Source organism: Gambusia affinis, linkage group LG02 (assembly GCF_019740435.1).
Source record: "Gambusia affinis linkage group LG02, SWU_Gaff_1.0, whole genome shotgun sequence".
Classification (NCBI taxonomy): Eukaryota; Metazoa; Chordata; class Actinopteri; order Cyprinodontiformes; family Poeciliidae; genus Gambusia; species Gambusia affinis.
Window position 1 is genome coordinate 14607023 of NC_057869.1, and position 13831 is coordinate 14620853.

The window sequence follows — 13831 nt, forward strand, 5'->3', positions numbered from 1 at the left end:
GGTAACTTTGTCATACACTGATTAAAGCTATGGCCAAACACAAACGAAGTTTGTTATTTCTTCAGCCAAAATGCTTGCTTTATTCTGAGAAGATATGTTTAAAGTAAAAATACCAGACTAAAAATGATGATCCTGTTAGTTTGGTTAGAAAGGAGAACACAAGTAAAAGCATCATCTTTACCTACACAATGGCTTTATCGGACTCTGAAGAACCTCTTCCTAAGGATGATATATGAACTGGTAAAAGCATTGTAAAATGCTTCTGTATAATAATTTAAATATCAGTGGGTAGTGTTAATACTTTAGTTCTCACTAGAGCACAAGTTTGATGCATTAGGACAACATTAGCATTTTACCCTCTAAGCATTTGGCATAAGGAAGTGCTAGGTTGGTTCAAAAAATTGGACATAATGTCAAAATATTAGCAAACATGTGTTGTTAAATTCTAATTAGACACTGTAAGGTTACTGTCTTCATTTGTCAATATTGTTTTCTCATGATCTATTAGCAGCATTGTCTTGCTTGGACAACACAGAAGATTATGGTTTTGAGTCATGGCTAAAGCCGCACTATAGACAATACATTTATGGTGATTACAATATAGATGTATATCATATCATCTCTCCAGGAAACGTAGGCCTCTCTAAATTACTAATAAGTGTGAACATGCATAAAAACAGTTGTAATTTTTGTGTTTTCATGTTGCCTTGTGATAGAATGGCAACCTGCTCAAGATGCACCACAAGCCTGTCTCAATGATTGATGGAGATGTGCTTAGCCACCTCACTGACTGTAAGGATTACCCATGTAAATATGGTTGGATGGATAATTCAGTTTTAGAGATGTAACAAGATCTTGAGATACTAAAAAAAAGCAAAAGAAATCACAATTCTTTAGTGCTCACAGATTGCTATCTTGTGAGCACTAGCTAGCTGTAGTCTGTATGGCTATGCCTGATTAAGTTGTAATGAAAGATGCCCCAATTACATTTAAATCATTTGTCTGGCAGCATTTTGGATTTCCAGTAGGAACTATAATGCCAACAGTGTAACAAGCAAGACACAAACAATGTTAGTTGTTCAGTCGCTGAAAGAGGCAGAAAACATCACAGTTGGTAGCACAGTTGCCTTGCAGCAAGAAGGTCCTGCGTTCGATTCCCGGCCCAGGGTCTTTCTGCATGGAGTTTGCAAGTTCTCCCTGTCCATGTATGGGTTCTCTCCGGGAACTCTGGCTTCCAAAAACATGACTGTCAGGTTAATTGGTCTCTCTAAATTCTCCTTAGGTGTGAGTGTGCGTGTGCATGGTTGTTTGTCCTGTCTGTCTCTGTGTTGCCCTGCGATGGATTGGCGACCCGTCCAGGGTGTACCCCACCTCTTGCCTGTTGACAGCTGGAGATAGGCACCAGCACCCCTCCTGACCCCTATGGGATAAGAGTGTAAGAAAATCTGGAATTGTTAAAGCTAACTGTGATGGAGACCAGGAACTCCATTCATATTGATTATTGATGTTTATTTACAGAACAAGTACTTTTAGTTTTATTTCTTTATTTCTGTTTGTTTGTGTTGGGTTAATTGGGTTTTACCTTTCTGGTGTGTCTCCTTAGAAGGGTGGAGCAGAAAGGGAGACAAGTGCTCCAGGTGCATTTAAAAAGCTCCTGGAGCATACCATGTGAACTAAGAAGGGTAATGCTCTGAAGTTATATTAAGTTTGATTTAATTTCTTGATTGACTTTAGGATTAGTTGTTTTTAATTTGCATGCATGTAAATATTTATTTGTACCATTTATTTTGTGTTGGGTTTGTAAATGATTCATTGTTGTTTGTCACCCCTTCATCTGGTGTGGGTGGAAGTGGCCAAGGGATAAAGCCGGCTGCTGTGCTTTGGAGTAGAAAATGGGTGTCGGTGTATTGGTGACCTGCAGCACCAATAAAGCTATTCCTACCATATCTTGTTGCCTCGCCTCCCCTCCTTTCAACCCAGTGTCGCCCTCGGAAAGTGTCACTAACAATTCCAGATTGTTAGCTTTAATGTCAGATACTTATCACTTTAACACATTTCTTGGATTGAAAATCATACCCGGAATGCCACGTCAGATCTGTAATCCAGCCCTGTAGGGCCAAATGAACCCAGGCCAAGATTTTATTTTACTCTCTACATTATGTAAAGAAGTAAAGAGTAAAAGAAGAACAAATCCCTGAATCCCAGTTTATGGGTTAGCTATTAGCCTAAACATCCTTTAAGACCCTTTGTGTGGCACCTGAGCCTCTTTATGAAGGCCACACAGAGCAGTGGGCTCTTATAGTTGTTCACCAGAGCATAAAGAGGCCGCAACGCAGTAGCATCTGTGTCTGGGTGGGGAAATGCTTGCCACTCTCTCAACACAGCTGGGGTTTACTGAGTTAAAGGACACCTGTGTCTGTCGGAAGGTAATAATAAATGATAAAACCCATGTGTTGTCATGGCCGCTCTACAGAAATCAGCCTAAGGGGAGACGTGAGGGTAAAAAGATGAAGGCAACGGAAAGAAGGCATGTACCTTTCCTCCATGGAAGGCTGCCACCACCAAATGTGACAATTTGTTCATACATAATATGAAAAGACTTCACTGGGTTGGCTATCTGAGTTTGAAAATGTAATCATGCAAAGACTAATCAAACTCTCCAGTAATTAAATCAGTTCAGAAATGTTGTAAATCTGCATGGAGTCAGCGAGCAGATAACGGGACTTCAGTGTCTTACGGAGGAGGTTGAGCTTTTTTTGTTTCCTGAATTATCTGGGCCACAGGCAGAAGTGTTTGTTGGCCGACTCTGTGAGGATGGAGAGAGGCGGGAGCAGACGGGGCTCTATGCTGCCAGCCTCACGGCGAGGGGGAGGGGGGGTGTTGGAGTCTGGACAGAGACATTTTTGGTAGCTGTCTCCACATGATTTACATTTGTGACTGTGGCTGTGTTGTAGTTTCAGGCTCGGGAAAATTTATCATCTACACTAAATTGGAATAAGACACATTTGACTTATCTATTTACTTGGAATTGAAATCGCATTTTGAGTTTGGTGTTGGAGACTGACTTCTTTTGTACAATAAAGTCATATTTATTCTGTTTTCCATCCACATGTGACTAGAGGCAATATGACAGGATATTGGATTTGCAATTTTTGTGTGTTTGCCAAATACAGATGAGACAGCCATAAACCTTTGGAAAGACTATAAAGGGATAAAGAGGAGCAGGACTCAATGATTTGCATCAGCTTCACATATTTCAATAAAAAAATGTACAATGCAATTCAGTAGAAACTGAGCAAATATGAAAGTCTCTTCAGACTGTTTCAAAAACAAGCAGAAAAAAAAGCTTCTTTATAGCTCTAAATCGAACCCCAAAAAACATTAAATAAGAGCAATCTATCCTGCGCTGCATTCCATGGTGTTCACAAATAATGTTAAAATGTGGTGCTGAAAGCAAAGAAAGCAATATGACGAAGAAGTGACTCAAGGATCCCTTCACAAAGTTGACAAAAGAAGAACAATATTTTGAAGGAATGAGGCATAGAGCAAAATTTTCACAAGATTCCAGTCGAACGGTTCACAAATCTGAGATAAACAATTTCTTTCTCATTCAAGTTTTCCTTCAGATAATTTCACAGAGGACTATTGATAGCAATCGCGTAAATATGATACTGAGATGTGTGTGTGCATTTACTACGTTAAATGTTAACATCGCACTCGTAGTGTGAAGGTGTGAATGTGAAAAGCCTCACAGACCTGCTGGTGCTGCTTTAGACTGTTTGTTTTCCATTTGTTATCGGACTTGACAGGCTCCTTTTATCATCCCCATAAAATATCACATGGGCGATATCAAGCTGTATCAGTGGTGAGACCTCAGGTGTTTTTCTTTGTGAGCATACATGTGTGTGGTTCTGTATGACTAACCTCATTAATGCAATGATGCATGCTGCTAAAAAACAACATGGGGGACAGTGCGAATAATGTTTGAGGTTAAGGTCAGAGAGAGACGAGGAGAAAGAGAGAGCTGGATTAAAGATATTCTGCACACGGAGAGGGGCAACCTGGGGACACAATATATTACATATATTGTGAATCCTAACACAGCAAAGTAATATGTCCAGTGTCAGTGTGTTATGTCAGGGAGATAAACGTGGTGGATAACCTAGACTGTAACCGGCTTGAATAGAAAGAGATAGATCATTTATATAATATTTATTGTGGATTCAAGATATGCATCATCTTTTTAGTGGCTTCCCTTCAAATTCCATAGTAATTTTATTATTTTATTGATTTTAAAACACATACCTAAAGAATTTGACCTGGGCTAAATTTGTCATATCTTGTCACCATCCACACACAGGTCACAGCATTCTGATTAAGCCACTGCTTTGGGTTCAATGCTGCTACATTCAGCCAGAAGCTGAATGTTGATCAGGCTTTTGCCTAATCAATTTACCTTAAAAGCAGCCAAGTGGCAAATTAAAAGCAGCTAAGCAGCAATTAATTAAATCATAATTAATTTTACTCAATTATGAGCTACTTGAGTTTTGCTCCATATGCCAGCTGTTCTTTTCATATGAGAGCAAGATTGGACTTTTTCACCTTCATTCATAATGTCATGTATGGCAGAAAGCTAACCTCACACATCTCCCTGAACAAGCCATTCCCACTGCAAAACATGATGGTGGCTTCATCATTGTGTGGGGAACCTTTTCTTCAGCGGGGACACAAAAGCTGATCAGAGTTGATGTGAAAAGATGGATGAAAATAAATACTTGTCAGTCCCAGTAGAAACGCTGCTAGAGACTGCAGAAGACTTGAAAACTCCTCTTCACAGACTGTCTGTGATTAATGTAACTGTACTTCAACTATTTTGCTAGGATGAATGGACATTAGGTTCAGGCGATATGGATTTTAAGTTTTACCACAATATTTTGTGGTACTACTGTGACACTGATAAAAGTGCCGACAAGTTTAGGTATGACTAAACTTGTCAACTAAAGCTCACACAGCAATCCCATCTCCACAAACACAATTATTGCTCTTGACCAAAAGTATTAACATGCTTCTTTAGAACACCAGTGACATAATGAAGTGTGATTTGTATCACTTGCACATAATCACTGCAGTTAATCATATTTTCAAATTTATTGATATTTATTGATGTTCTCAATTACAAAAGAAAACGGTAAAGCTAATAATCCCAGCACTGCGGACAGTTTTGGGTTTTTTTAAACATTAACTGGAAGTTATCATGACAGCAATAAATCTAAATTCTTATCATGATAAGAAATTTATCACAATAACTGATAAATGATATGACAACTGCCCATCCCACATCGACTTTAGGTGTTAATTTTCTCACGTTTATGCCGATGTGTAACATCTATCACAAAATTTCCAAAACAAAAACATACATGCCAAGATAGGAAGTAGTGCAACAGCAGCTAAAGAAAAAAAAAAAAACAGTACTGCTGTTTTTCCCCAGACAGCTGTAGCTTGTTCTTTCATTGACTTCCTATACCCTTTTCTGGAAGTAATTAACCTTTTTAGCACACAGTCAAAGTTCAATGATTTCAGGATCAGGGCATATCTTGCCAGACAAATAAACAAAACGGAACAAAAGAAAAAACTCAGTTATTTAGGCTTCTTGAGCAAAAATCTACAGGTCCATACCTCCCACTGGGTCTTTAATAATCACATTGGGAAGTACTTTCAAAAATTTGGAAGGCAGTGTTTACATGTGGATGAGAGTTGAGTGAAGAATGGCTTACGTTGCAAAAAAACCCCTAAAAAATAACAGTCAATGTGGCTTATTTAGGGGCTTTTAAGAACTCAAAGAGTATGAGAAATAAAAAAACAGCATGGACTTCCAGAAAACACACCAGCTGGAGTAGATTCTCAATAAATGAGAATCTACTCCAGCTTGAGACTGATGCTGCAGACACTGAAACCAGTAGTATCTTTATGTTTTGTTCTCGTTAGAATGTATAAACAAACTCAACAAGCCAATGCAAAGTCATATCTCTCCTATGCCCTACCCTCTCCTTCGAAGCACAGAGCCTGTCTAGATCCACAGTACTACATTGATCTGCCGGCAATAGACAGCAATCAGCTCCAATCACACGTGTGCGCTGCATCAACAAATAAATTAAAACACTGACTGATGGAAACCGCACCTCTGGCAGAAATCAATAGCCGCTTAAACACACAGCAGGTATGAAGCTAATAACGAATAATGCTGCATTTATTGGAAAGCTGAGATGCAGCAGAGTCGCAGATAAAGGGCTGCAGCAAATAACACAACACATCATTATCTTTGAGAGTGTGAGGGAATTAGAGTGTCTGTACGAGTATGTGTGTGTGTGTGTGACTAGGTGGTTCATACTCACCCATAAGTGGTGCTGCTGGCCCTCTTACTAGCTGCCCTGGAGCGACTCGACTTCAACTCTCCACTCATGCTCATGTCTGCATGAAAGAGCAACCAATTAACTTTGTGCTGATGGAGTCAAGAGCAACAAAGCTAATAAACAAAGTGGACAAAACAAACAACAGGAGGAACGCTCAGATTAACTAGAAAGAATTCATTCTGCACCAAGTTGGTTTTATCTGCACAGGAAAGGACTTGTTTCATTGTACCTGTAGTCTCAATTCGATATTGACTTCAGTCTTTTGTTCCTTTTTTATTTCTTATTTTTTGAAGGGCCCATTAGTCCCAAGGTTCCTAGGTGGAAGATTTTTCTGGGGTGGATTATGGCCACAGAAACACAGTCATTGTGTCATAATTCAGTAAAGGTTGCTGTTAACAAGCTTAAAAAATACAAAGCAAAATTATATTCTGTAAAATAAGCACTTGAGAACTACAACTGAAGTGGCTCCCTCTAATCATGTCTAATTATGTTAGTTTAAAAAAAAATGTTATCAAGATAAAATTCATAATCAACATGTCATAAAATAGAAGAAGCCATAATTAAACTGTTGTAAATTTTAGTTTAAAGTTGTGAAATTAATACTGTTATAGTTTTACTGTGGGTCGTTGTACTGCGTCTCAAATTCTCCTGCTGCTCCATTTTTGACTATAGTTTGCAAGGTGACTTCAAACATCAGCCACCTTATGGCTTTGTTTCCGCCATCCTGTTTGCATACATATCTTTACACGTGTTCTCACCAGATTATTAATCATAAATCACCTTGATTACAGTGTCTGCCAACAGTTCAGTGTTTGCACTGTGGTTTTGGGTGTTGATTTGCCCGAAGAGAGGCATAAAAAGGCAGAAAGGCAAAGGGGGGAAAAATGAAGGAGTCCAGCTTGACACGGACAGATGGGTGTTGAATGGAGTGTGACTGGGCCAGCTGCACATACACTCACACAGTATGACTGTCAAATGCCTGGGAGCTACAATTAATTAAGTATGGGTCTGAATGTGTGGAAGGAAAATTAGACATGTGTACGCGCCTTTGCCTCCCACAGCAGAGATATTTTTCCGACAGTTTGTGGCCCAACAGCGCCCTGTTGGAGAGCTTCTCTGCAGCCGGCAGTTTCTCTGCTGGTGGGCAGCTTGCCCCCACTGCAGACAGCTAAACTATGTCTCATCTATGACCAGGCATCCAAGCACATCCTACTGGTTAGTTAAAAATACAGTTCAAAGCACACATCATCCAAAGTATCTGAGCAATCAAAACAAACATAAACACGCATATTTAAACTCTGTGTATTTCATCCTGCACAGGAAAATCACCTTCTTGCACAAATCAAGCGTGGAAAACAAAACTTTCTGATGTTTTATGATGCATTTACTAAGAAGCGCAAAGACGGTGTGATTGACTGCATGATGAAGCTATTAAACAGGACAAGATACCAGGATGCTGCTGAGCACAGTTGTCTCTCTCAACGGGAGCAAAACCTCAGGTGGTAATCAGCGTTCCTATTCGTAAACAGAATCCTACACGCCATAATTAGCATCACCAGAGCAGACTTCACATATAAGACACACACAGACCGACAGACACACATGCAAGTTGTTTTTCCTCAGATTTATGTTGGTGACACAGGGTTAAATAAGCTAAACAGTCTTTGCAACTCAAATAAAGAGACAGCACAAAAGATATAATGCTGTCAATGGATGTTATGTGCGCTGCCTAGTTTTTATTAATGAAGTTACAGTCTTCACTAAATTCTTACTATTTCTACTGTGTGTCGATTTAGAGAAGAATTAAAAGGATGATAGTGGAGATCGATGGTCGTTTTTATAGAAAACATACCAAGTACATATTGACAAAGTGGAGAGGAAAAGAGAAAAAAATTTTATTTTTTGACCCTTTAATTCTGAGGGTAACAGAGTATACAAAGAAACAGAAAACATATAAAACATGAAATGTATTGATCGAATAGTTTATGTTTGGAAGATCAATAAAATTGCTTTCTATAATAAAAATGGCACAACCTTAGAACTCCATCAAAACCTGATAATCTTACAAATGGATTTGATTGTTGGATTTAATGTGCCAAAAGAAAATCTTCCTTTAGATGACATTGATAATTATACATGGCCCTGATCAAAAGTGTTCGTAATTCTTAAATTTTTTCACCTTGTGCTTCAGTACAACCACGGACTTCAGCATTTATTTTATGATACGCAAACCAAAGTAGTGGATTACTATTTAGTGGAAGGGAAAAATATTGAAAATATTTGTTAAATAAAAATCTGAAAAAGGGCACTGTGCATATGTTTTCAGCCTCTTACCTCTGATACCCTGAAATAAAGATGAGTTCAACCAATTGCCTTTAAAAGTCCAAATGGTAAATGGCCTGTACTTACATAGTGTTTTATCAAGTTAGAGGACTCTAAAGCTCTTCACACTTCAATCAGTCATTCACACACACACTGATGGCAGTGAGCAATATTTCAGCCTCAGCTGCTTATTGCTCAACATAAATCAAAAACACATTTATGTTCTAGAATGGTCTAGTCATAGTTTGGATGAGAATCCTGTCACTCCTTCCTCATTAGAATTACTATTTTGAATATCCTAATGTCAGTATACTAGTATGTAGCTTTAAAGTGTCAAAATGTAAAAACTTCAGAAAGTAATGATCACTATTGCAGGTCATAAGAACTTTGTAAAATAGGTCACCAACTACTTCTGGACAATGCTTTGGAGCTAATATTTTAAAAACAGACATAAAACTGATGTTCTGATGTTTACGTTTAGTTGATAAAACTGGAATAAATGACACACAGAGGTCACATTCAATCAGCCATAATGAATTATAAATCCTCTGCTACAGTTTACAGCCTGTCACTTTGCTTTATAACAGGCCTAGAGCCAGACTGATCCCTCATGCAGGCACAACGTCAAAGCTGACCTAATCTTACTGGAAACAAAAACATACAAGAACAATAAAATAAACATTTTCTTATTCAAAATCTCAGCAGTTTCTCCAAAAGACAGTCACCAAGCAGCTACCCTGAGAGAAGGCCCTTAAATTCTCCGCTACTCTCAGAAATTATTATTAAAGCAAGCCATTAATGTATGTAGAAATGTGAAGCTTGGAGCTGGTCATTTTTTGGAAGAGGGATAATTTTCCAATCAGATAAAAAAAAGTGCTAGGGCAGCTTCTCTCTCTCATTTATGTTTTTGACATTTTTATGCAAATCCCATCTTAAATTATTTATCAATTTAATTTAGTTCAACTTCGATGTCATTTCAGCAGATATTTCACATGTTTTGAGAATATGACAGCTACTCAAATAATTGAAAATAAAATATCTTTAAAAAAGCAGTACTTCTGTTTAATTAACATCTCTTCAAAACCCCACATCTAAGTCAAATAATTTACTTGGTAAATTAATCATCAAGTGGTTTTAGTTAATGCCCATTGAGATCATTTTAACTTTTTGTCTGCCTGTTCTCTAGAACGGCTGAATCGTGCTTAGGATTGAGGTGAGGATGAAGACACCAGAGCAGAATCTGAATGAGAAGCGGTGCACCCCCATGGACAGGTCACCAGTCTATTACTGGTCCAACAAACACAAAACAAACCTACACACTAACACCTCAGGATGACTTGGAGCTGCCAATTAGCCTAACATCATTGGTTCTGGACAGCAGATATATGCCTGATACCAGGTGAGAACCCCAGAGTCCATTGGACTCACCATCAGAACCACCCTTAGAATCAATCACTTTTTTGTCATTTTGACGTTTTTCATGTTCTTCTGCATTTTTTAATAGACTTTTTAGAACTGATTCCAAGTATTGCTCATTTTATTTATCTGAACAACATGTATTTACAAATAGAGCAGTGCAAATTGTTTTCTGATATGTTTATGATTGTGCAGAACAGAACCCTTATTTTCTTTTTTTGTGTGTATTTTATCCCCCCAGTACATTAATTTGATCAGTTCATCAACATATTGTGTTAATTTATTTTTTTTTTGTTATAATAATACAGTGTGTTTTTTTTTAGATTATACAAGCAAGACTATAGTTTGTTTTTTGTTAGCAACTGCTGCAAAGTCGAGCTATAATTTTTTAGTCTGGTTGTCTACCTATAAACATTGTTTCATAGCATTCCCGCTTCTTGCTGACTTGATCTACTCCATATCTTCTTGCAATGCTGCGGACCTGATCAGGCTTTGCATCAAGCGCCAGCTATAAAGAATTAAGTTTCCACACTCATGGCTTTGCAGTGCAACTACAGGCAGTAATGTCAACATATGATATTCATCTGAGACAAAAGAAAGATCGAGAAAAGATAATGAAAGTTTATGTGTTATGTGAAGAAAAAAGCTGTCAGATTCAGAGAAATAGAAGCAAAAACATTCATATTGTGCAGGATATCCAGAGGTGTTCAATGTTGAGCTATGCCACCAATGCTCATCTCAAAAAATAACTCTGAAACAGTCAAATATGAATCTCTGTTTCACTGTTAAGTCTGCTAGACAGCACTGAACTTGCCTCAACCGTCTAAAAAAAAAACCCAAAAACAGCTTTTGAGAGAAAACTGTGGTGTCTGCATCCGCTTCAAAGTACAGAGTAGAGCTGCTGCTCCTGCATGCCGGGGAAAGTAATCTTATTAAGGGGTGATTTTAAGGGTGACATTCACTTTACAGCAGAACAACAACAGACAAAAATGCAGGTTTGTTCCTTCACTAAAGAGTGGGAGCATGACAAATTTAGGCTGACAGAGGTTTTGATCCCACAAGCCTTCACAGTCTGAGACCAAGTTCTGACCTTGGGAGTGTTAGAAATAGTTACACTTCGACTACTTCTCACCTCTGATGTAAAGTAAAGGAACATAAAACAACCCTGTCTCAGTGCAAAATCAGTTAAGCAGAGCTTTATATTTTACCAGCAGATTTCTCCTAAATTAATCTGCCTGCGCGTGTTCTCAACATGCAATGAGAATAATAAAAATAAAAAGAATAATCATAAGGGAAAAATACTTTAGAAAGAACAAAGCTGAATGGATTACCGCACTGAGGGAGATGTTGAGAAAATTTCAAAAAACACACCACTCCATGCAAACATTCACTAACACATGCATGCACATAGATAAAGAGGTCTGACTGAATACTCACATCTTGGACTGAACAGGGTCATATCACAGATGCAAAGCAATGAAAAGCAGAGTAGAGGAACAAGCCAAGGGATTTCTTTGCTTCTATCTCAAAACTCTTCTTATGTTTTCGCTCTTGGTGTGAGTGCGTGTGTCTGTGTGTTTGTGATCAAGATGCTGTTTGGCTGGCTGCTGTGGTACTACTGAGTCAGTGACAAACCAGACAGAGAAGCTCCAGTGGGTTGTACCAAACGTCATCATGTGGCAGGGGTGGACAGTGGTGCACTGGGCTGTTCCATAAAAGAACACGGAAGAGGTTTGGATGAGCGTGCAGCTGGTTCCCTCTCTGCAACGAGACCTCGGTTTTTAGCAATTCCAGTCTCGCGAAGAGAAAGCTGCAGCCGCATGGGTGACTATGAGTGTGTCTTAATGGAGCGTTTGGTTAACACTCTAAAAAACCATCTAACATTCTTATTCGTTTGTAAATTAGGAGTTAACTAAGCACATCATTATAAATTTAGCAGAGAAAGTGGTTTATTTCTAGTATCATAATGTCAGATGAAAGCCAATTAACTATTAATCAAAACAGAGAGTAATAATTTTTTTCTCCTCAAAATAATAAGACAGGATTCCCTTTTTTATATGCATCACATTGTCTATGCTCATTTTAGTTGTGCTGATCTAGTCCTACTCTTTAGGATGTTTAATCTTTCTTTCTCCTGAGGAAGGGCTTTCATGTAGGTTTAATTAGCTTTTTTTAAACAGCCAACCCAGGGCAATGGTTGGCTGCAAGCCAAATCTTAATCTTAGTCAACTCTGAAAAAAGATTATTACCTCTTTTCACACCGCACTTAACCCAGAAACAATTACATTATTAAACTGTTAACCCCTCAGTAACCAACTTCTCAGAGTAGTGATACGCAGCTGAATTTTATGGGAGTCGACAGATAGTGAGGAAATTTTTAGAAAATAGTGTGATCTGGTTATATGGTTAAATAAAGAGCTGCATGCATCCCAAAATGTTCAGCTTTGGTGTCACCAGAGCAGCTTCTTCCATGTGTGTTGTGTTAGGGTAAACCATATAGAAATAATTTTGGTTTTATTCTATATTTCTTATTCTCTAATAAGAAATAAATGTCTGTATGTCTGTACATGTTTTAGTTAACATTTACAGAATTTTTGGCAATATTTAGTTTTTCAGTTACATTTAAAAAAAATAAATGTAATGGGATAAATAAAATGTGCATCAAAGCATTTCTGATTCTGGATCCAATTTTTTTGCAATAAGGAAAGCTTGAAAAAACCTAGAAAGATAGTTGTATCTTTTGAAGATGATATTTGCATTGTAAATATTTTGGCAGAGTTACAACTTAATGCAAACAAAATGCATCACTTCAACCACGTGTCTCTGTTTAGGCCTGTGTGTTAATATGAAAATGAGAAATCTGAGTTGACAGCTCAGACAGACAGAATGAAAGCTATCTGGAAACACTGTCTAGGCTTAATATTGATTAGCTCAGTGTTTGGCTAGTTAGCCTTGCTGCTACGCTACATTCTTAACAACTAAGGCAACAGCTAATTTCATCACATTAGTATTAGTACCTCTACTCCTGTCATGTTTTTCTTCGCCTTCTTTTCTCTTTTCTTTCTTTTTCTTCTTTAGGAACCAGAGCAGACAGTTTGGGACGTTTCGTCGTGATGCTTTCTGACGTTACTTGCGTTACAAAACTCACCCACCCAGAGTGCGACTGCCTGAAACAGCGCGTGGGGAGAGAGGTGCGATGCAGGAACAAACCCACTAGTAGAGAATTAGGGGGGACCTAAGCAGAGTGTTATTATTTGTAGATATAGAATTTATTATTTTTTGCTATGCAGCTAAATTAGTTCAGATTTTTGTAAGTCACTAAATGGTATTATTACGTGTTAGCTTAAAAAATTAGTAAAAGGATTTTTTTCTTTTCTGTTTTTATAGCGTCCCCCAAACTCCTGGCAATCTTAGCATTTTCCTTTACTGTCAAGCCAAGGGCAGGCCCTGTGTGTCCACTTTGGATCGTCAAACTACAGCATGGGGTTTTCGTTTCGCAATAGCTTTCTTGTTTTAAGTCTTCAACAGATTCTCCTACTTGAGCTTCGGATTTCAGTTGGTCCGCAAGAAAAATGGTCACGTGACATTTGGTACGTTTTGTTTTTTTGTAGCCGTTTTAAGTACGTTTTAGTACGTTCTTCCCACTTTCAGGCGAAGAATAAACAACTTCACCTGTTTATTGG

At 38.1% G+C, this 13831-nt stretch overlaps 1 protein-coding gene across 2 annotated transcripts in view; it reads right to left on the reverse strand.

The window, feature by feature from the left end:
• The window catches only part of LOC122843170 (heterogeneous nuclear ribonucleoprotein C-like), a 44645-nt gene extending 31304 nt beyond the window's left edge, over positions 1-13341 (reverse strand). Inside the window, exons 1-2 of one of the 2 annotated variants that reach the window (XM_044137758.1) lie at positions 13166-13341; positions 6393-6468 (exon numbers count right to left, since the gene is read on the reverse strand). In XM_044137758.1, the coding sequence (XP_043993693.1) occupies positions 6393-6466 (74 nt within the window). In that variant the 5' untranslated portion in view covers positions 6467-6468; positions 13166-13341. Of the gene's footprint in view, positions 1-6392; positions 6469-11585; positions 11786-13165 lie in introns of those variants that run through there. The other variant, XM_044137747.1, reaches the window with a different exon arrangement.
• Between the last annotated feature and the right edge of the window lie 490 nt (positions 13342-13831).